This window comes from Panthera leo, chromosome C2 (genome assembly GCF_018350215.1).
Source record: "Panthera leo isolate Ple1 chromosome C2, P.leo_Ple1_pat1.1, whole genome shotgun sequence".
In the NCBI taxonomy this organism is placed as follows: domain Eukaryota; kingdom Metazoa; phylum Chordata; class Mammalia; order Carnivora; family Felidae; genus Panthera; species Panthera leo.
The window spans coordinates 3,799,713-3,823,311 of NC_056687.1; the positions used below are offsets into that span (position 1 = coordinate 3,799,713).

Below are 23,599 nucleotides of genomic sequence, written 5' to 3' on the forward strand. Positions count from 1 at the left end.
CTTCACAGAATTTCTTCCTCTATGACCCTGGCTGGCAAACTCGGATAACGGAAGTATCAGCAGTGTCCATTCGGCCATCGATAAGGCTCAGGGTCTGTTCCTAGTTGTACAAACAGACAGAAGTCATCCAGCAACGAACGCGGCTTGCCGGTCCCAGCGGCCAGTCAGCCGAGGGTCCAACACCGTGGTCACAAGGAAGCCCAGAGTGCCCAGGCCAACAATCTCAGCGACTCGGCCTCAAGGGAGGAGGAGAACAAAACAGAGGTGACGGCGGGAAAAGACAGGAAAACGAAAACTAAAAAAGTCCTGGTGGGTCTTCCTCAAAAAGGAAGAAGGGTTGACTCTGGATTTGAGCGGAGAATCCTAACGTACGATATTCCAGCGGTACCTGAGTCACCGTCATTGTTCCACACGCCGTTCCGAGTGACTCAGTAGATGTTCCCTGGTGAGGTCTGACGTGCCCTCTCCCAACCAGCCCCCCACCCGCCTGAAAGAGGGGTGCAGGACGGGGGCACGGACATGCGGAGTAAGTTCCGTGCAAAGAAATAGGTCAGGCTGGAAAAGGAAACGCCAGCCCAGGGAGGCATTAACTCTACACACTTTGAAAATCTAGAGCTAACGCAGGGACATCCAGGTTGCTAAGGAAGCTGGAAATACCGTGGGTCGTCAATTCTCGTTAACATGCGACAAGCCGCGGCAAATACCTGAGCCTCCCGTCCTTTCTCTCCCTTCTATTTTTATTTCGGTGGCTCATTTGATAACAGTTTATTTATAGCCCACCGGCACCACTCTTAATGTAGATGACTGGTTTCCCGGGGGGCCACTCTAGGTCACGGCTACTTCGTAGGCCCTCAAGTTTGCTCTCAAGTTTGACAAGCCCCTCAAACTTGGGACGGAGCGCCTGCCTTCCTCTCTGCTCTGAAACGTTATGAAACAGTCCCCTCTCGGAGAGCTAACGGGAACAGCAGCCTGTGATGAGGAACCAGCACACACGGACACGGGTCAGCCCTTGTGAAAGCCTTTGTAATCATATCAGGCTGTAAGAGCCACCCTAAGTCCGGAGGTCTCTAATCCGAGCTGTTTGTAGTAGAGGTCAGAAAAAGTTGGGCATGAAGAAATTGGCCGTGGCAGTGACCCGGGGGAAGACTCCCCGCCTCCTGGCTTCCAGACCCAGATGGCCCCAGACACCTGTCACCTCCTCCACAGGCTCCTCCCGGCCCGAGGCACCCAACAGCCCTCCCTACCTTTCTTCCTCCACCAGGGTCCTTCGGGGACGGAGTAGGAGAGGTCCTTGAACTCGATGTTCACGGCCGCCCTGCGGGGCAGGGACGAAAAGCGCTGAGCCTCCGTGAGGTTGTTGTCCACCTTTTTCAGATGTCCGTTCAGCAGGTCCGTCTCGGTGGCCTCCATGTTGCCCAAGACCACCTCGTCCACCGAGACGCACACGGACTTGGGCTCCGTCATCGCTGCAGAGTAGCTGCTGGCGTTCTAGAAAACCGGGGAAGAAGCACCAAGAGACATCACGATCTCCATAGAGGGAAGAGCGTAGGGGACTGGCCTTGAGGCTCGGGGTCACTGAGTATTCATGGCAACGCTTCTGAAACTACGTCAAGGTGCTTACCTGGAGGGATCTGTCATCTCCAGCCATGACTACCTCTTCCGTTTAAAAAAAAAAAAAAAAAACGCTAAGAGAGAACACGAAACTATCCTGCCAAAGTCTTACTTTGGAGTCAAAATCTCCCAAAACTGTAACAGAAATGAATTGCTTGTCTCAAAGAATCAAACACGGGCCACCATAAAAAAAAATGATGTTTGCATTAAGTACACCGGTTAAAAAACCCAATAAAAACGCTTGGGGTTCCTAAGAAGTGTGTAATTGAAAGCATTTTATTTAAAATGAGCTCTTTTAGTGCCTTCCTGTGTAGGCTCATAAACATTTCTCAAGAGCAGTGGCTTTACATCAAGTGCTGGGGTTTGTGGGAGTCAGCATTTGTGTCTTCCTTGTAAATTTTGCAAATCACTTCCAACTCTCCCTCTCACTGCATCTTCCTGGTAGCACTGGGAAGTTGGAAAGGTCGATTTTTTTTTTGTTCTCTGTCTCTATTATACAGACGAGGCAACGGAGACACAGCCACTGTGAGGAGCTTGCCCTGAGCCCTAGGATCAGGGCAGGGGCGCGATGGCTCCTAGGATCGAATCACCAAAACAACAGGGGTTCCTGGCACTGCAACGCCAGGGGACCTGATCTTTTGTAGCTATCTTGGCTTTTAAAGCTTCCATGGGGAGTCAGTTGAACTGGTACAGATGTGCCAAGATTCAAAAGCGTTTGTGCGAAGGAAGGAATATCCTCATCTAATGGCTTGGCAACCCCGAACAGATAAATGTGCTGCAGCCACCCCCCAAAACGCAGAAGAACCCTGGGGTGGACAGATATTATGCTCTGCCCTTCCTGGCCGTCTCTCGACCCCAAGGAGAACGTTCCACAGTGCCGAAAGCGTGGGCCTTTGGCAACTCTCCTCCATACCGTTGAGGACAGTCGGCCTGATTGGGAGAGCCCATCGAGAACCATCCCTGATAATTCAGGCCACGGGACTGTGGACACACTGCCACGTTGTCGTTTGTTCTAAAGCAGAACGGCACCACACTGTTCTGTTTCCGTTAGGTTTGCTAGGTGTTCCTCTAGAGGTGATAGCTTCTTGATCATTATTGTTTCCAATCAAAACCCCAAAATAAAACCAGAAAGTGGATCGTCGATGAACATGCCTACAAACCCTGGGAATTCTAGCGGCCGGACCAGCTCTCCCCCCACCTACAGGGCCCGCTTTAGGGTACGTGACTGCATCATTGAAGAGCTGGCATAATTTCCATCATGGGATTTAAAGGCTCAGAAGTCTCGGAAGGCTTGAAGGTTTTGAATATCTGAAGTACACGTGGGGCCAGGGGAGAGGTGCGCACAAGATTTCTGGTTCCTGTGATGTCTGCAAGTGTTGTTTTGCCATTTGAGTGAAAGACACACACGCACACCCCCCTCCCAGGCATCTCCTACCTCTGAAGAGCTTAACTCACTGAGATCAAAACTTAGCTCACTGACTATAACATTCTGTGGATAAAAATTAAAGTGCAAAGTAAAACTGAGAAAATTAAGCTTGGTTGGCTGCTGGCACCCAGCATGTGAAATGCTTCAAATGCAAACATAAGTCGGTTCATACGTTCCCGACGCAGAGTCCGGGAAGGCTTGACAACGGACTCCTGAGAGCCTTGGCGTGGGGATGTGGCCGTCCCGCTCCCAAGAGGAAGCTGCCGGACCACCTCCGGGCCTGGGTTTGCCCAGTGCCTTCTGTGCCGGGGCCTCTTGAAGGAGTAACGGGAGCCCACGCTTGCTCAGCTCGCTCTTGGCTTTGGCCCCTGGGAAAGCATGTGCAAGGCCACTCCGGCACCTACTGCGGGTACCACATGTTCTCCCCTTGCCCGTCCATCCTGCCCTTTGGGGGGCACATGCTCCAGCTTGATGGCCGGCTTTGACTCTGCAAATTCTGGCTTTGGAGGATAGAGGAGAGAGCCGTGGGGATGGCTGCGAGCTCCAGGGCCGGTCCCCAAAGCCCATTCTCCACCCCCCACCTGCCACCTTAGTGGAAAGGCTAAATGTCTGCTACCAAACCCACACCCTGGGGGTCCCCACTCACTGGGTTCAGCTGGCAGCAGGGGGCATCCAGCAGCCCCTCTCCGGCGGTGGCCCCCAGGACCAGCACCCCGGCATTCCAGCTGTCACGGCCCACTCATACCACCCTCCTCTCCCCGGCACCCACCACAGGCGTCACCCTCGAGGAAGTTCCAGGGATGGGTGGTGTCTTTCGTTTTTTGATAAAAACCCACGGGAACGCAGGGGTGACGGCCATCACTCCACTCACCCACCGGCTGCCGCGGATACCGAACCCATGTGATGATGAGGGTCTGACTTCCCCTCTAGACTCCAAGGCTACCTATTCTCTCACTCACTCCCTCGCTGGCTCCTTCAGGAATGAGAGCACCAAGCAGAGCTGCGGGGGTCAGCAGTCAGCCAGGCAGACAAGGCCTGTGGCCTCAGCACAGGCTCCCTTCAAGGTTGGGCCCCAGGCAAGAATGCAGGCAATCACAATGCCAGGAGGCAAGAGCTATAATGAGCCCTGTGCAGAGACCCAGAGGGACCTCCAAAGCAGCAGCAGACCCCGGGGTGTGGTGGGGGGCACTCAGCACCAATTTCTTCTGAGGGAATCAAATCTAAACTGAGATCCTCCGGGTGAGGTGGGGGGAGGGTGCTTGATGTTCCCCACAGCAGGTGCAGAGGCTCAGTGGCAGGAGGGAGTGGAACAAGGTGGGGGGGGGGAGGATCTGAGAGAAATTCAGAGGCTGGGCCCCCTTCCAGGTGGTGGGGAGGAGGGAGGGAGGGTAAAATGAAACTAGAGACACGGGGTCTGCAAACCCTGTTAAGGGTTTTGTACTTTATCTACAAGTCCTTGGCGGGGGGGCACCAAGGGATTTAAAAGGGGGGTAACAGACCAGAACTGTAATTAAAAACCATCTCCTGCCTCAACGTGCAGATGGGAGGGTGACAGTGGCCTTAACCAGCAAGTGGCCGTGGGGAGGGACACAAGGGGACAAGCCCGGTAAGACAAAGCTGGGTAACTAAACTGATCTGGGAGAGAGGAGAGGGAGAGGGAGAGAGAGAGAGCGCGCGTCAAGTACTCATTATTTAAAGTATTAAATAATAATGCCTCCCGCCTACTAGGTAAGTGATTACAAACAATGGTGACTATTGATTCAGCAATTACAAGTGCCTGTAAACTCCAGACTGCCAGGAGTAGGCCTCTTCCTGTCTCCACCCGAAGGGGGTATTACCATCTCCCACTCCGCCTGGAGTTGGGATCTAAGGCACAGAGACCGCCTTCTGCCCCCGACACCCCACAGTTCATGAGTGGCCAAGTCAGGGCCCAGCCCCCTGTGTTTCCTCTCTGTGCCCCGTTCCCCTGGCCAGTGTCCTTAACGGGGCTCGAAGGTTGCTCAGCTGTCTCGAGGCAAGTTGTAGGTGACCCGGGGTCATCCCAGCCCCTGCCCGTTGTAGGAAAATCCACAAGGAACTGAGGAAACCATACCATCCCGCCCCTGCCAAAAACCAACCGTTACCCACCTTTCTTCCGCGGGTGTCCAATGACCTCGCCCAATTACTAAAATCATGGAATCTTGTATGATGAGAGGCAGTGGCTGTCACTCGGAAATAGACCAGCTCTCTGGAAACACATCCTCAGATGAGAGCGGCCGGCAATGTAGGTTACAGCTAACTTGTCCTCAGCCTCCTGAGCTCATTAAAAATGAAACAAATACATCTTCCCTGCACATTTGTTCCCTTTCATTGTATGTTTCCCTGTCTTCTCCACACATTGCCTCTGACCTCCCCATCTACACACGGTGTGTGCTACATAATACGTGGTAAATAATAACACGTCCATGCGTGGTGTTGAATGCCGAGGAGACCCTGTTTGGATTGTTACTGCCTGCCGTTCATGAGAGTATTTTCTTGGGCGCTCATATCAATTGGCAGGCAAGCATACAGAGATGCGTGTTTAGCTGGGGAGGGTCTCTGACAGTCGGCAACCGCCCCCAGTCCACTGTGAGGCTGGTTCACTCTGTTTACCCGGGAACACACAGTGAGAGCTAGAAACTTCTTCCCGCAGCTCACGGGGAAGGGAGGAAAAGGAGAGGAAGGCGCAGGCGCCAGGCATTGGCACGCGCTTCTCTCTCGGTTCTCTCTTCCACGGGTAGCTGCTGGGCTTGGTCCCCACCTGGATCCGGTGGGCCCTTCACTGGAGGGCAGATCCCTCCCAGGGACGCTGGCCACATCAGAGGACAATGCCGGCCAAGAATCCTCAAGGCCATTGCCCTGGGGAGACTGATCCAAATGTCACACCCTTAACCAAGCAAAAGGCAAGTGCCACTTGCGTGGTCACTCAGGCCGCTGACCTCACCATCACCAAAAGCCACTTCATACGGCTCCAAATACCACCATCCCGTTGGGACCTCGTGCCCGCCCCTCCCAGCCCAGCTCAGGGCTGGGTGCTCTGCCCATCCTCTAAACCAGCTTCTCCAGGTTCACAGCCGGCGCACTCAGTCCCAGGTGGGACCCCAGAGCAGGGGGCAATGAAAGAGCTCAGGATCCTGGGGCTCCCTCAAGTGCTCTTTGTTTAGGATTTGGGTAGAATTTTTGTAATTAAAAAAAAAAATTACACGATTTTGGGGGGGAGGAAAATGCTTTTCAAACCAAACAATGTTTCCTGAAAAAATGAGCCCAGCCACTAGTGTGTCCCTCTGAGTTCAGAACACTGTGGAATTCTGGGTCTGCATCAAACTATAACATAACATTAGAAAATCCTGACATAAAAACATCACTACCTTAAAACGTTTGGATTCATGGTTTTTCCACACGGATAAACCACTTTTGCAGCTTTGAAAGGACTTCAGGAGTTACCCGGCATCTCAAAGATCTGAAACATGCTTTACCTACGACTAACAATAAGGATCGCCTTAATTTTCCATTATCCACATAATCTAGGAAACCCAAAGAGATGGGCAAATGTGAAAGGAAGAATTACCAAGTGTTCCCCAAACATTCAATCACATAAAAGCAAACGTGAGAGGGGCTGCCTTTTTTGTGGTTCCATATCCCCTTCCGGGTGAGAAGCCAAGTAATGAAGGCAGGCACGCCCAGAGAGGGGACCTGGTCAGTGAGTCCCCCTCCCGCCAGCCTCTGCTCCACCAACCTCCTAAACATGTCTGCGGCCCCATTCTATCGGTTTACACAAAATCATTATATAATGAGCTGGCGCCGCTCGGTATGTGTTCCACAGTAACCTGTTTGGAGCATAGGATGCGGTTGTGAGAGCAGAGAGCATGCGCAGACCGTCAGCTACGTTTTTTTTTTTTCCTCGGGCTCAAGGCAAGAGGTAACTGTCGGTCAGATCCTGCTGAGCCCTGCTGACTTCAAACACAGGATGCTAAAAATGAAATAAGGCGAGGGGTGGGGGTGCGTGCTGTGCACCGTGGGCTTACAGCCTATGGGGAGTAATTAGCAGGATAGTAAATCCACAGACAGAGGATAGAGAGAGGGATGGAGAGGGAGGGCAAGGTGGGTTGGAAAACGGAATACTTTCTATTTGTACTTTAGGTGACCTGAAATCTAGTCTGTAAGTACCTAACTGCAAGGTCGGTGCGCTAGGCATAAAAATGAAAGGCCCTAGGATGGACGGGTCGATGGCTACTTTGTTGTTTTTTTTTTTCCTAATGTGAGTTTCTGGAGCTCGTATAAAGGAGCAAAAGCAGACTTTGGGCCACCAATGGGAACAGCACTTGCTGACACTGGTTCCAGCGCTGAATCTGCCGGCACCCGGTGGTCCCCCTACGGAGCTGGCACCCTCGGGAACGGGAGATCCGCGTCCCTGTCCCCACCCTGGGCTCTCTCCAGGGTGCAGAGAAGGTGGCCTGCAGGTATCCGGCTCGCCCCTGGGCTGCCTCCCCGGAATCCGCCACCCCCTCCCGAGCACGTCCGGGAGAGGCTGTCCCTGCGGAGCGCGGGGGGCAGCGCAGGCTCTGGCTCTCAGGGAGCAGCCTCCTCTTTTGTTCCCCCAGACCGTGCCAGGCACTCCGGAGGGTGGCGCGGGAAGTGCGGGCTCCCCGCGTCCGGGCCGCGCGCGCGCCGGCAGGGAGGGAGGGACCCCCCCCCCCCTTCCCTCGGGCCCAGGCTGCCACCCTGCTCAGTGCTCTCAGGAACCCAGGCCCCACGCCCCTAGCCAGAGGGGACCCAGACGAGGCCATCTGTGCACTGGTGGGGCTGCCCGGCCGCCTCCCGCACACTCCTGGCCCCTCCGCCTGCCCCGCGTCCCCTGCCGGTGCGGGGAGCATCCCGAGGCGTCAGGTGGCCGGGGCTGGGGGCAATGGGAACCGGGCTTCTCCCCGGGGACTCAGGGGGCGGGTGTCAGGGTGAGGGTGCGGGGCTTTGTGCGTTTCTCGCTCTCCTGGAAAACAGAAGCAAGCCCCGGAGGCGAAGGATGCCCTCACTCACCATGGCGGTGCCGACCGAGAAAGCGGCCATCAGACAGGCCATGCCCCGGGGGCGGCGGGCACGGGCGGCGGCGGCGGCGGCAGCGGCGGCGGGCACGGGCGGCGGGCACGAGGCTGCGCTCGCTCCAGGCTGGGCCGCTGCGCCCCGCGCCGGCTCGGGCTTCTGCTGCAGCTGGGGCTCCGGCCCCGCCCGCCGCGCCGGCCCCGCCCACGCCCCGCCCACGCCCCGTGATTGGCCGGCGCGCGGGGCGGGGCGGGGCCGGCAGGTGCGCGTGCTCTTGTTTTGCTCCTGCGGAGGGCGGCGGGCCCGCCGGCTGAAGTCCCCCGCTCTCCCCCGCGCCCCGCGCCCCGCGCCCCCGCCTGGCCGGCATCGCGGTCCCTCCCCAGCTTTTGTCCCTCCCCAGCCCCGGAGCCCCCGGGGTCCGGAAACTCGCGGGGGCTGGGCCGGCGGCCCTGGGCGTCCAACTGACGGCCGGGATCTCCCTCCAGGACCGCCGCCTCCGAGCCTGCGGGGCTATGTGGATGGGGCCCGAGGGGGCGTCGGGAAGGAGGGTAGAGGGACAGGGCGTCTTTTCTGTTTTCACTGTTGAGCACCTTTCTGCCAGGTCGGAGCGTGAGGACTAGAGAAGAAGAGATGGCCGGTCCACTGCCCTCCGCACTACAGCTCCGTATCTGGGGTGACACCCCCCTCCTCCTCCACACACTGAGACGATGCAAATTCGCATTCCTGGTGCACTGTTGTGGCCAGATGCAGAACTACTCTTTGGTTAACAAGGGGACGCCGGGTGAAGGTGCCCAGGCCTCTGTCCTCGCCCCCGCCCATCGGCCGCACCCCAATAAAAAAAAAAAGACACGGCTTGTTGCCGGCGCCTGGCTCAGTACGGCCCACAGCTGTGTTCAGGTAACTGCGTACGGAATGGTACTCCAGGCACCCTCTCATTTGGCCCCAGACTGGAATATCAGATGGCCTGGCGTCTGCTAAAGCCCTTATTATATATAAGTGGGTCCATTTCCTGGTAACCATGGTGACAAGACATTCTTACTCCCAGTCTCGGAGGCTAATGCTTTTGTTCAGCGGTTTGCATGTTGGGTCCGCAGGTAGGAACGCATTTTTTCTCACCCCAGCACACCTGGCTCACCCGTCCCCCCACACCTCAAAGGAGCCAAGTCCCCATCTTTCTCCTCACCTAGAAAGAAGTCAGGGCTTCTCCTGCCAGGCAGGTGGACTTCACACCCAGGGGTCTGATGACCATGGCCGAATTCTCCTCTCAGATCAAAGGAGGAAAGGGCGTTACAATATACGAGTTCAAGGGGAGTGTGGCCCTGCTTTTGTCCGAATAGTTTCACTTGAAGGTGGACGCATTACCTCGATTCTACCTTTGGCCAAGACGAAGGAATCCTGACCACGGTATTTTCAGGGGCCACTGTGCACGGCGGGCCCAGCAGGCTGTGTGGTGCCTTAAACGTAGTGAACGGGGAAGCCAAAAAACTCCAAGTGTTCTGGAAAGAGGATTCAAATGCAGAAACCTCCTGGGGAGAGATGAGGCCAAAAGGCAGAGGCAAAGGGGCCTGGCTTCTGGGGCCCAGGGTGGCTGACCAGCCCTGCAGCGCAGCACCTGCTCTGGGGCAGATGGGATTTCTCCGTGAGAACATGCCTGGACACTGCCCCGCTCTGTGGTCAGGGCAAGTAATGTGACATTGTGGTCCCGTTGTGCTGGCCTCCATTCTCTGTCCAGTATCCATTCTCCTCACTCCCAGGGACATGTCCGGAATTTCCTTCTGGAAACCTCCCCCCCCCCCCCCCAGTTCTGTGTTATGCAATTTATAGCACTGGTTGGTCAGGAACTAGAGGTGTAAGGTGATGCTTGCTGGGCTTCAGGGGATGGCCGAGGGGACAGCATGTAGGAGCTGAGTATGAAGCCAGGGAGGGAGGACAGCGGGAAAGCGGGGCCTTGTTGGCGTGACTCGAGCTGCCGGCTTTCCCACTGCAGGTGCTGAAAGAGTCCTCACTTCTACATCTGCACACTGGGTAATTAGACTCTCAGCCACACGGGAACTAGGGCATGTCGAGCACTTCCCACCATGCATGGCCCCTGGCAAGCAATCCAATCCCAATCCTCTGGTGCCAAAGCAAGGAATATGCACACAGCAGGCTAAGTCAGATCTGTGATGTTTGTCTCAGGACTCTAGGTTGTAAGTAACAGAAACTCAACCCCAACTGGGTTATGTTAAAGGTAATGCGTTGTCCTAGGTTCTTGATCTCTAGGTTTTTCCATGCCTCCACCATCCCTCTGCTGACCTCCCACCCCCCCCCCCGCCCACCCCCAGCAACGCTGTCTCTGCCCAGCCCACCCAGCAGCTTCAGGCTTACACGTGCCAAACATCGATTAGCCCAGTCAAACAGGCCACAGGGGAAAGCAGGGGAACCGTGCAGAAAGGTTAGGACACGGGTGCTTCACCGAGGCCATTTTGGAGCACTCTGAGCGGACGTGTGTGTGCCACGCAGGCAAACACAAGAGAAGCTCGTCACAAGACTGTCCAGTCCAGAGCCCAAACCCAATAGGAATTTCTGCTAAGACACCACTGACAGGCGGGCCAGGCTGAGCCGAGCTTGAGAACTTCCCGTGGAGAGGCACTCACCCATCATGCGGCCCTTGCGACACTAAGTAGCTGTCATTGCCAGCAATGTCATTGCCAACATGTGCCCAACTGGACTCCCAGTCACCCTGGGTGATCTGTGATCCACGGTCACAGCGCCAGCCCTCCTGGCTGAGTTGCCCTGAGTTGTTCGATCAAGGCCCTGTATTTCTCTCCAGGCCTTTGCCTAGAGACAGAAAGTCCCTGAGCCTCCCATCATTGCTTCTTGGACCATGCCCCTTCTTCCCACTTACCTTCCCCTGTGTGGGTTCCATTTACCCAGTGTCCCTCGTGAAGCTTGGGGTAAACCACTGACTGCCTATTCAAGGTACTCCCTCCTCTCACTGGGAAGCCAGTGTTCCCAGGCTCCACTCAGACCACCAATAAGGACAAGCTTCCCTGGGGCAGAACCAGCTCCCTGATATCCTGGGGACACGCAGGCCAGTGGACTCAATCACCAGGGACTGAATTCACTTTCTTTATAATTACGTACTCACGGTTGCCTAGTTGGCCTGTTATCCCCCAAATTCCACTTTAAAGGCTGTCCGATTTATCTCTGCAAGATGGCCAGCCACTAAGGCTGGGAGATGGGAGGGGGGGGGGCACCCTGAGGACTTGGCCTTGGGTGCAAGTGTTCTGCCCTTGGTGTCCAGTGAAGGGAGGGATGGTTGGTCAGACATCCAGACGGGCTCGTAACGGGCCTGCGGACTGACACAGGTGAACGTCTGCAGGGAGCTGGCCGCAAGGGGTGAGGCTGGCTTAGCCTCTTGGACTGCCCCACCCCTGCAGGTCCCCAACACAAGATCCCTCCAGAGCAATCTTTGGGGACATCCCATGGCTTCCCAGCCTCCCCACTCCCAGCTGGCGAGGAAGACATCTAATGAACATATTCTCTATTAATACAGTCTTCTTCATATTTTGGCAATTTGGTTTCCAGCAATTTTGACCTTGAACCTTCTTTGCTTACAGGGTGGCTGGCTCTGAACTGATCTAAGCGGACTCTATCGGCTGCTTTTCTTCTGCTCAACAACAGAGCTACACCAACCTCAACTTCGTTTTCCAGAACCTACGCCTTTAGCCCCACCCCCTGCCCCGCCTTAGCGGACACTCAGAGATTGCCTGCTCTGCCCAGAGCTGATCTCCACATTGGAACACGGGGTACAAAACAGAGAAAACCCTGCCCTATAGTGTAGTCGGGCGGTAGTCACGGTGGAAAGCTGAAGTTCTTATCCAGATTGGGTATGTTTGTAACTTCTCCCGTGAACTCACCATACTTCAGGGATCCTTCTTTACCTGAGCTGCGCACTTGCTGTGTGGTTTAGGGGAGAGGCAGAGTGGGGTGCACGGGCCTCCCGGCATCCCCTCCGGGGTGGAAAAGTGCCTGTCCTGCCCATCTTCCAGCATAAGAACATCTCCCTCATTTCACACACCACCATTTCATGGAGGAAAACACAAAAGCACACGGGTCTCCCTGCCCAGTCTCCAGCGCCCCTTCCACTACACCTGTCTCTGCACGGTGACAACGTGGAGGCTAATGGGACTTCTTTCCCCAAAGCCTCAAGGAAAGTGGGTTTAGGAGGGGACGGTGGAGAGAGGTGTTTGCTAGCTTTGCTTTCTACAACCCAGAGCTCTGACTCTGAAGGTGAACGTTTTCAGACAAGTAAAAGCAAATATGGTGTCATAATAGCCAGCAGGAAAGGGGCTTGTCACTCCTCCTGGACTCCTGGCTCATGGTGGCGGGGGCGGGGGGAGGGGAACGTGGTGGGGACCCCTGGGCTGGGCCAGCGGGGTGAATCCCACCCCTGCTGTATCCCAGACCTACGACCTCGCAGCAGGTGCTAGAGACCTACCTGGGGTCGTGGCCCATGCCTTGTTGGCTTTTCTGATCCTTTCTCTGCCATGTTAGCAGAGAATTAGGGCCATTGGGCCTTTTCTGTCTCTGTTTACATGAAAGCCAATGCCTCCACTTTAAAATAGGAAGAGAGAGAAAGAGGGAAAGTACAAAGCTGAGGGAGTGAGATAGAATGAGAAAGAGTGAGAAGGCGGGAGGGGTGGGGAGGGAAGGAAGAAACAGAATATTAAGAGGTTGAAGCAGGTGCAAAGGAAAACCATGTCCCAGCCCTTGTGGGCAGAGATGGGAAATAGCAGAAGACATATACGGGGTGTCAGGGAGGGCAGCCTAGGCTGGACCTGCGTAGCAAACTCTCTATAAGCTGCTTCATTCTAAAGAAACATTGTTTTCGTCTCCATGGTTTGCTGGGTTCCTGTTTTGCTGGCCCTCCCGCCTCTTGCCACGTTCCGTCTCCAGTCCCGCATGGCACCCTCTGGCCCAGTCCCCAAGGGGGCCTCTCTCTCCTCACCCTGCTGGGAGGTGGGGGCAGAAGAGGGGCTGCAGGTGCACGCAGGGTGGAGGGAGGGAGAGGGGGCGCGCCAGAAGATGGGAAGATGAGGTCCATGAGGGATGCTTGCAGGAAAAGAAAAATGCAAGTAAATATTCACAAACTAAATTAGGAAGTAGTAAGTGTTGCAGATTATTCCTGTTTTCCTCCATTAGCACAGAATAGAGAGTGGCAGGAAAGTTCTAGGAAAACAATCTCCACAAATGAAGAAAGAGAAAATAACATCTGGCGATGAAATGACCTGCAAAGCTGAAGATCAGGGCGGAAGTCTCAGAGACAGACACAGGAAAACTCCTGGAGGCCTCCTCCCACACATAAATAAAAGCCTTCCACTGAGCCCTTTGGAGCTTTCCAGTTGGGAAATAACCAAACCCATGGGGTGCACCCCACTTTTCCTCTGTGGAGCTGCCCTCCCTCTATCAATCCTAGAACGCAACCCCCACCGGGAACCAGTCAGAACGTTCCATCCCTCGGGCCACTGCATTTTTTCTGGAGAGGATTTGCGAGCCCCATGGAGCCATCAGAGTTGTCCCGGGGACTCGCCAGGGCCCTGAGAAGAGAGTTGACCTCCCCATGTGGCGGCCATCTTCCCTGCCTGCACGGCAGGACCCGCTGGGCACCTCGAACAGGTCCGTGCCTCTCGGCACCTCCCTGACCGCAGCTGTGAAGAGAGTGACAGCTGTGTCCACCTCATAGGATCATTTGGGAGGATTAGATGAGTCAAATTTTTGATAATCACGTCTGACTCACAGTGTGTGTCTTACAAATAAATGTCGGTCATCCTCATTAAGAGACCCAGCACTTTCCCTCTGACCTTGAACTAGTACGAATTAGGTTTCAGTCATTTGAAGCCTGAAAATCCTGATTAGGACACACAGTCTGTTAAAAGTCAGGGCCCCCCCTTCGGGGCGCCTGGGTGGCGCAGTCGGTTAAGCGTCCGACTTCAGCCAGGTCACGATCTCGCGGTCCGTGAGTTCGAGCCCCGCGTCAGGCTCTGGGCTGATGGCTCAGAGCCTGGAGCCTGTTTCCGATTCTGTGTCTCCCTCTCTCTCTGCCCCTCCCCCGTTCATGCTCTGTCTCTCTCTGTCCCAAAAATAAATAAAAAACGTTGAAAAAAAAAAATTAAAAAAAAAAAAAAAAAAAAGTCAGGGCCCCTAAGCCAGTCTATGGAGGAGATCTCACAACGAGTTTATAGGTCAACCTCATAACCCTTTATTGCCTTAGCCTCTGTTCACCCAGGCACGTGCCTTATCTCCCCCAGGAGGTCATAAATCCCAATGCTTCTGGAATGTTTCTTTGTCTCCAAAATCATGCTGGCATCTAGCCAGAGGAGGTGCTTGATAAAAATCATGAGTTATGTTGAACAACCTCTGATGTTTTGGAAGGTGCTCTAACAGGCATTGTCCCATGTGACACTCAGGACGTCCCCTCAAGGTAAGAAGGCAGATGCCCTCACTGGAACACACTAGGATCCGACACTCCAGCCCCAAGTACAGGGCAGACCACATTTTGTTTTTCTCAGCAGTCAAATAATCTGCCCCTGGTCCCTGGAAGGCAAGGCCTCCATACTGTGTCAGCTCCGGTACAGACCTACTCTCTTTGCTCCAAAGACCACAGGTGGAGTCCAGTGTGCTCTTTGCCCTGAAGTCCTCTTGCCTCCCCGAGACACCTGAGCTCTCCTGTGATCCGCAAACCCCACCTGTCCCCTCCCCAGCCAGGGGATGTTTTTCCTGAGCCGCCTCCCTCTCTCCTCCACTCACCCACCCCCCCTCCTCAACTCCCCAGGAAGATCTGGGCAATCACCTACTTGAACCTGGGCTTTTGGAAGCAAAAATTTGGTTGGGGAGATTATTTTCTGCATGGCTGGAAACTTCTGGGCAGGCCCCTGCAACTCACAAGTCCCCAAGGCAAGAGAGAAACAATTTAATTAAAAAGATTTGGCTACTTTTTAAGGGAAGGGAGGGGAAAATAGCTAAAGCAAGGAAATTAGCTTCCGAAATTATCTCAGTAAATGATCCTGCCTTGGAAACACGGTGATGCAGGTTCCGTGAGGTTTGGAAACCCCGGGTCTCCGGACTCTTGCTGAGTACTCTTCGCACTTGAGCACCACACCTCTTTCAAACAGGGAGAGAGATCTGAAGAAGTGCGTGTTCAATGTGTTAAAAGTCACAGGCACGCTAGTGGGGGTGGGGATGGGGCAGATGTGCTTTTCTCTGTTCCCCCCAGCGAAGCACGGCTAAAAACTCTGGACATTATACAAAACAAATGTGAGGAGACCATAGCCCAAGGACCTTGGGGGACCCAAGGAAGGCAGCTATGCTCACCACTATACCACCAACGCACACCTTAGGGGACCCAAGGAACCACACTAGCTGAGGTCCCCGGGTTTTCTTTGTGACTCGTATATCCCAAACACTCATTTGAAGAAACCAACAACCTGGAAATGCTAATGGGCACAAACAAGCAAAAAAAAAAAAAAAAAAAAAAAGCCCCCCACCCCAAACAGCCAAAAGAACAGAAAAGGGGCACCCTAGAAATATAGATGTTTTTTTGGCAATTACTGCTGTACTCCAGTCAAACACCACATGATAAAATGTGGCCCCATCCCACCTACACCAATAAAGATGAGTGTTGAGCCTAATTTCCGCCCTCCTCAGGCCATAATGGAGCACCAGAACCTGTCCCCATCCCTGGTCAACATGGTGGCAGAGAAGGCCATAAACGGAGGCTGGAATCCGTCCGCACCAGGCAGTAATGAGGAGCCTCCCCTTTCCTCACTGGGACGGTGGCAGAGGAGATCCAGTAGAGTCAGGACCTTCACCACCGCCCAGTGTCAACAAGAACTCTACACTCTCCCCCAACCATGGTGCCAGTGGAGATCAGGTGGGGAGCATAATGAGGTCCCCTATCTCTCCCAGCCGGGGAGGTATGGGTGGAAGCCAAGAGGGGATCCAAACTCCAATCCTTCCCAGCAGTAATGAGGAGCTCCTCCCTTGGAGGTCAACAAAGACTGAGCAGGAAACCTGGACTTCTACTCTCATCTGGCAGTAACGAGGCAGTGTCCTCCCACTTCTCCTACCTTCGTGGTATCAGAGGAAGCCAACTGAAACAGAAAGCTTAAATAAGATCTAAAGTTTCATTACATAATATCAAAAATATTTAGGTTTCCATCAAAAATCTCATTATCCAAGAACCAAGAAAATCACAATTCAAATGAAAAAAAGCAGTCACTGGATGCTAACATCAAGATGACAAAAAATGCCATGATTACCTCACAAAATTTAAAAGCAACCTTCATCAAAATGCTTCAGTGAACAATTGTGACAACACTTGAAACAAATGAAGACAGAAAGTCTCAGCAAAGAAATAGAAGATATAAAGAAAATGAAATGGAAATTTTAGAACTGAAAAATACGATACCTAAAATGGAAAACTCAGCAGATGGGCCCAACAGCAGAATGGAGAGGAGAAAGGAAAGAATCAACGAACTGGACAATAGAATGACAGGAATTATCCAGTCTGGACAACAGGGAGAAAATGGACTACTATACATGAGCAGAGGCTGAGGGCTCTATGGGACCCTAACAGAAGATCTAACAGAATACCTATAGTCTCAGAAGGGTGTTTGGAGGTTGGAAATACTCAAAGAAATAATGGCTAAACACTTCCAGATTTGGCAAAAGACAGAAACCTCCAGATTCAAAAGATTCAAGAAGTTAAGTAATTCCAAATAGGATAAATCCAAATAAATCTACAATAAGACATGCCATAGTCAAACTTCTGATACTGAAGACAGTGAGGGAGACATGACATCTTACCTGGAAAGAAAAAGCAATTCAAATTACAGCAGATTTCTTATTGAAAACAACAGTGGTTGGAAAGAATTGGCACAACATTTTTCACTCGCGGAAAGAAAAGAACTATCAACCTAGACTCTTATATCCAGAAAAAAAATCCAGGAGTGAAAGGGAAATCAAGACAAATTTAAGAAAATGTGTTACAAGTACACATACCCTACAAAAATGGCTGAAGGAAATTCTCCAAAACATAAAGAAAATGGTAAAAGAAGGAAGTTTTATACATCCAAAAAGAGAAAGAACACTTTAAGTAAAAATATGAGTAAACAAAATAAACTTTTCCTTTCACTCTTGAGTTTTTCAAATTGCATTTGATGGTTAAAGCAAAAGTTGTAATATTGTTTGATGTGCTTCTACATGTGTGTAAAGTAAATATTTAAGACAATTACATTATAAACAAAGGAGGGTGAGGAGGTATAAGGGGAGACAAGATCTCTACATGACAACTCCAACTTATAAAACCATGACACTAAAAGACTGATGTCATGTAATGTAACACCTAGAGAAACCACTAAAAAAGTAATACAAAGAGATGCTTTCAAAACACAGAGAAGTCAGAAAGCAATTCTAAACAAAAAATGTTCAAGTGACTCCTAGGAAGGCAGAAAAAAGAAAACAGGAAAACGAAAAACATAGAACATGGAAAATAAAAAATAAAATACATACTTAAGCCCAACATGTCAATACTTACATTACATGTCAATACTTACAGGGGCACCTGGGTGGCTCAGTCAGTTAAGCCTCTGACTTTAGCTCAAGTCATGATCTCACGGTTTGTGAGTTCGAGCCTGCTTCAGATTCTGTGTCTCTCTCTATCTCTGCCCCTTCCCTGCTGGCTCTCTGTTTCTGTCTCTCTCAAAATAAACATTAAAAAAATTTTTAAGTGTAAATTACCCAAACAACAGAACTACAAGCTATGTGAAGCAAAATCTGATAGAACTGAATGAAGAAATAGATAAATTCACAATTACAGCCAGAGACTTAATCGCCTCTCTCAACAACCACTAGAACAACTAGACAGAAAAATCAGCAAGGATACAGAACTCAATAGCACCACTGAGCAACAGGATCCAATCAGTATTTATAGAACGCTCCAGCCAACAATGGGAGAATGCACATTCTTCTCAAATGTTCATGGAACATGTACCAACATAGATCTTATCCTTATAAAACAAACCTCAACACATTCAAAAGAACTGAAATTATGCAGAGTGTGTTCTCTGACCCAAATGGAATCAAACTAGAAATCAATAATAAAAAGATAATAGGAAAATCTCCAACACTTGGAATTGAAACAGTTCACTTCTAAATAATCCATGAGTCTAAGAGGGGATCCTAAGGGCAAATGAAATACAGTTAACTGAATTAAAATGAAAGTACCTGTATCAAAGTACACATGTGAGGACTACATCAGTGTGGAGTGGAAATGTAGAGTGCTAAAAGCATATTTTAAAGTTAAAATTTCCTCATTAAAAATGAAGAAAAATCTCAAATCCATAATGTAAACTCTTACCTCAAGAATGTAGAAAAAGGAGAAAAATAAACCAAAATATAGGAAATCATAAAGATATGAGCAGAAATCAATGAAATTAAAAGTGGAAGAATAAAGAAAATCAACGAAACACTATCATTTAGAAATGATCAGTAAAACTGAAAAACCTCCAGCAAGACTGACAAAGAAGAAACACAGAAGACACAAATTACCAATATTAAAGACAAGGCAGGGGACATCAATACAGATCCTACAGACATCTGGAAGACCGTAAGGCAACAATACAGACAACTCTGCACAATAAATTTGACAATTTAGATGGAATGAATGAATTCCTCAAAAAAGACATAGGTTATTTGAATAGCCCTATAACTATTTAGGAAATTGAACTCATCATTTTAAAACTCAAAAAGAGGAAGGAAGGAGGTAAGGAAGGAAGGAAGGAAGGGAGAAAGAAAGAAGGAACTCTCCAGGCCCAGACAGCTTCCCTGGAGAGTTCTACCAAATGTTTGAAGAATTCACACCAATTCTATACAATCTCCTCCAGAAATAGAAAAGGAGGGAACTCTTCCCAATTCATTTTATTTAACTAGTATTACCCTCGTATCAGCAAAGTATTAAAAAAGGAAAAACTACAGACCAAAATCCCTCATAAATATAGACGCAAAAACCATTAACAAAATATTAGCGAACAATTCAACAATATACATTTAAAATGATACACTATGTCCAAGTGGGGTTTATCCCAAGCATGCAACTCTGGTTCAATATATGAACACCATATTGTGGTACACCATATTAACAGACTAAAGAAGAAAAATCATACAATCGTGCCAGTTGATGTGGAAGAAGCCCTTGACAAAGTTGAACACCTATTCATGGCTTTAAAAAAAACACTCAGAAAAATAGAAATAGAAGGCCATCACCTCAACTTCTAGCAATTGCACTCCTGGACATTTGTCCCAGAGAATGAAAACTTACATTCCCACAAAAATTAGCAAGAAATGTTTACACAGTTCTATCTGTAATAGCCAAAACCTACAAACAACCCAGATGTCTGTCAATAGGTAAATAGTTACACTGTCGCCCGTCTATGATATGGATCGCTACCCAGCGATAAAAACCAAAGAACTATTCAATACCCAACAACCTGGATGGATCTCTGGAGAATCCTCCTGGAAAAGGCCAGTCCTAAGAGGTTATACGTTGTATAATTCCATTTATGTGCCATTCTTGAAATGGCAAAATTACACAAATGGGGAACAGGTTTGTGGTTGTCAAGAGTTAGGGAGGGGATTGAGTGGAAAGAAAGAGAATGGAGCTATAGAAGGGGGGGGGATGAGGGACCCTTGTGTGGATGGCATTCTGTATCTGGACTCTATCAGTGTCAGTACCCGGGATGTGATGTTGTACTGCAATTTTGCAAGATGTTACCATGGAGGGAGCTAGGTAAAGGGCACATAGGGTCTCTCTTTGTTCTTTCTTACAACTCCATGGGAGCCTGCAATTAACTCAAAATTCAAAGACTAATTTTTTTTTTTAAAGTCACAGGACAGTCCTGAGTGAGGCCACTCCAGATGAGGTGGCCTTAGACCACCCTGTGGCAGAAAATAGACGTCGCATGGAGCATGGGGAGCGAGGAAGTAGGTGGTAGAGTTTTAGGGATGAATAGGGAGAGGACAAGGAACCAGAGAGCACTAGGTCACTCAGGACCACACGGTGGGCTGCCGGGCAACGAAGCATTTATGACCGTTCTTTGTCAACTGTGAAGGTGAGAAGGTGAGGAGGGATGGGACAATGTTCTTCCTCCTTACTAGAAATTATGTGTGTGCGTGCACAGGCACCCAGGCACCTGCAGGGACAGTGATGGATAGGATGCGGGCCCCATCGTTAGCCATCTGTGGTGCTGAGCCGGTCCTAACGTCTCAAAGCCTCAGTCTTCATCAGCAAAATGGGAATATCAAGAGCACCACCGTGGCAGTTGGATAAGATGGGGTAGTTACAGTGCCTGGGAGCTGAGAAGAGGGAAGAGTGGGTAGCTCGTGTGCCTCTGATATTGCCTTCCAGGTCCTCAGACCATGACCTTCTCCCACCCTCCCCCACTGTTGTCATTACTCACCATCCTCCCAAATGGCTTACTCTTCTCTTCTTCCTGTGACGAACAGTTCTGTGTGGGAAAAATGGGTGCATAAATGTACAAAGGAACTCCTAGCTCAGAGTGACATTTCAATATCAAATGTTAAGGCGTCAGTATGGTAGTCAAAGGTTAAAACTTCTAGTTATAAGATAAGTAAGTCCTGGAGGATGTAACGTACGTAGGGCACGGTGAACATTACCGTATTGTGTCTTTGAGAACCGCTAAGAGAATAAATCTGAAATTTTTTTTAATGTTTATTCATTTTTGAAAGACAGAGAGACACAGCACAAGCAGGGGTGGTGCAGAGAGAGAGGGAGACACAGAATCCCAAGCAGGCTCCAGGCTCCGAGCTGTCGGCACAGAGCCCGACGCGGGGCTCGAACCCACGAACCGGGAGATCATGACCTGAGCCGAAGTCGGACGCTTAACCGACGGAACCACCCAGGTGCCCCACTAAGACAATAAATCTTAAAAGTTCTCCTCACAGGAAAAAAACTCGTAACTATGCGAGGTGATGGGTGTCAGCTACGCTTATTGTGGTGATTCTTTGGAGATACAAACATTATCGAATCGTTACATGGCACACTTCGGACTAGTACCATATTACCTGTCGATTCATTCTCAATAAAACTGGAAAAAAATTAAGGCATCTTACCTTTCCTTGACAGGCAACTCATCCACATTTACGGACTGGTCGTGTTTCCCTCACTGGTCTGTGGGCTCGGAGGACAAAGAGGCTCTGGCCCATTCTCACTGAGCCCCAACATCCAGCAGATGCCTGCCTCCTACATGGCTCTCCAGTATTTGCCGGCTGACTGATCTCAGTCACAGGCACTTCACGTCACAGCTTACATTATAAATTTTTGTCGGTGCCCGTGCTAACACACACGACATCGTTTCTTTGATCTACAACTGGCTACATTTACTGTATACATTTATATTTAAAATTTTTTTTTTTTTTTACTAAAAAGCACCTTGTCAGCGACTTACCCACAAGCTTAGATGTAAACACTTCCCAGGGAGCCCTTCTGCTGCAAAACAGACCCCTCTGCACGCAACGTATTTATTTTGCCATTAAGAAAGGGAAGTAACGTCTGCCTTATGCAGGCCAGGATTTCAATTTTCATCACTGCAGACATGTGAAAACCCCCAAACCAGAAGCCACGATTTCAGTTTCTGTTCTGTGTCCATACAAAACGAATTGTTTTAAAATGGGCATAATGCAATCACATGCATAATAATATTACCAGCGCAATGGTTCCTGCAGCAAACAGGAAGCATGAGAGGTTACTAAGGGTCGGTCTGCTCCCTCTGGGGTTACTGTCACAAAATAGCACCTGTCTGCCCACAGACTGGCCGAGTGCCCGTCTACGGGTAGCTTCCCGCTTTTGGTCAGATGATAGATTTCACATTTCGGAGCGCTGTGAAATTTATTTTTTTAATGACACACGTTTAAAACAATTAACAGCAAAGACTACAGTTCATCAGGGCCTTGAGGGTAATAGTCAAGGATAAAGGGAGCATCTCCTAATGGAAGGTCTAGAATAACTTACATAACATCATATCATGATAACTCTGGTCAATGATCGTCGCTGCAAAGTGGGGACAAAGTGAGCTAGTGAAGCATCTGAGAGCTCAGGGCTTTAGGGGAGAGCAGCCATCACCTAATAGCAAAAACTGATAGCCTTAGAGGCCATGGTGGTTTCGAGAATAGTGCTTTGAACTTTACAGCTGCTAATTCACTTAATCCTCATCACAACTGCGTGGGGCAGCACTATTACTATCCACAGTGGGGAAGTAAGGCACAGAGAGGTTATGTAACTTGCCTGAAGTCCCACTCTCCCAGGACCCAATCTCAGAGCCTAAACAGTCAAGGCTGGCTCCAGAGATCGCAACATTTTTCCCCCGTAGGAAGGATTTCTTTTCACTTTTTAAAGTAGAGCACAAAAATGTCAAAGTCAGGATGGGTGAATTTTACATGTCTCTACACTTGGACACTCACCGCCCAGATCGCGATATAGAACATTTCCACCTGGAACATTTTCACCGTGTGACCTGTATCGTGTGCCCGATCCCAATCAAGCCCCGCCTCTGAACACAAGTACTACTCTGGCTTTGATCAGCATCGATGAGTTTTGTTTGTTCTGCACCTTCATATAATTGGCTTATCGAACGTACTTCTTCATGTCTGGATTCTTCCACTCGACAGGGGGTGTTTGAAACCCATTCACACGTGGATGTGTGCGCACCCCCGGCTCCTTCCTTTATAGTTTGCTTTCCTTTCTGCCACAGGCGGGCAGGTGGCCTGTGTCCGGTTTTCAGCCATTAGAGCGAAGCTGCTGTCATATCGGCCTTCCTGCACGTCCTGTTGGGGGACACGGACATTCATTTCCCTTGAGGAAAAGTCTGGCAGCGAAATCCCTGGGCTATGAAGTAAGAAGGTTTAACTTTAGTAAATCCTACCGATCAGCTTTCTACGTTTCTACCGATTCACACTCCCTGCTGCTTCACACCCGTACCGTCACTGGGCATTTTTGGTTTTTTAGAAAACGTGGCCACCCTGACAGGTGTGTGGTGATTGTATCACCAAGGTTTTAATTTCCTTCCTGTACTGACTAGTGATGTGTCAGTTCCATTTCCCCTCATTTAAAAATCGCCTTGTTTTGTCTTTAGCCTTGGTCTATAGGATTTCTTTTTTTTTTATCAAGACTTTTAACTTTTTAAGTAATCTCTACACCCAACGTGGGGCTCGAACTCACAACCCCGAGATCCAGAGTCGAACGCTCCACCAATGGAGCCCGCCAGACGCCCTTGATGGGTAGGATTTCTTGATGTATTCTGGATACGTGTTCTCCGTCCCATAGGTAGGTTGGAAGTGTGTGCTCTTGTCTGCGGCTCGCCATTCAGTGTCTTGTGTTCCTTGTTTTCATAAAATCCAAGTTCTCCATATTTTCCTTGATGGTTATGGGTGGGGGTTCTATCTGTAGGC

The 23,599-nt window shown here is 50.4% G+C and overlaps 1 protein-coding gene and 1 long non-coding RNA gene across 7 annotated transcripts in view; one reads left to right on the plus strand and one right to left on the minus strand.

Moving 5' to 3' along the window:
- The window catches only part of ABCG1 (ATP binding cassette subfamily G member 1), an 81,103-nt gene extending 59,455 nt beyond the window's left edge, over positions 1-21,648 (minus strand). For 3 of the 5 annotated variants that reach the window (XM_042954522.1, XM_042954525.1, XM_042954524.1), the window contains exons 1-2: positions 8,090-8,220; positions 1,245-1,488 (exon numbers count right to left, since the gene is read on the minus strand). In XM_042954522.1, coding sequence (XP_042810456.1) covers positions 1,245-1,488; positions 8,090-8,131 — 286 coding nt within the window. In that variant the 5' untranslated portion in view covers positions 8,132-8,220. Of the gene's footprint in view, positions 1-1,244; positions 1,489-8,089; positions 8,222-20,592; positions 20,641-21,600 lie in introns of those variants that run through there. The other 2 variants (XM_042954523.1, XM_042954521.1) reach the window with 2 other exon arrangements.
- Positions 8,455-13,332, plus strand: LOC122229429. 2 transcript variants are annotated; one of them, XR_006206989.1, is made up of 3 exons: positions 8,455-8,989; positions 11,695-11,964; positions 13,280-13,332. It is a non-coding gene; the product is annotated as an uncharacterized LOC122229429 (long non-coding RNA). The 2 variants fall into 2 exon arrangements; XR_006206988.1 differs by having other exon boundaries at positions 11,695-11,883.
- Positions 21,649-23,599: the final 1,951 nt, after the last annotated feature.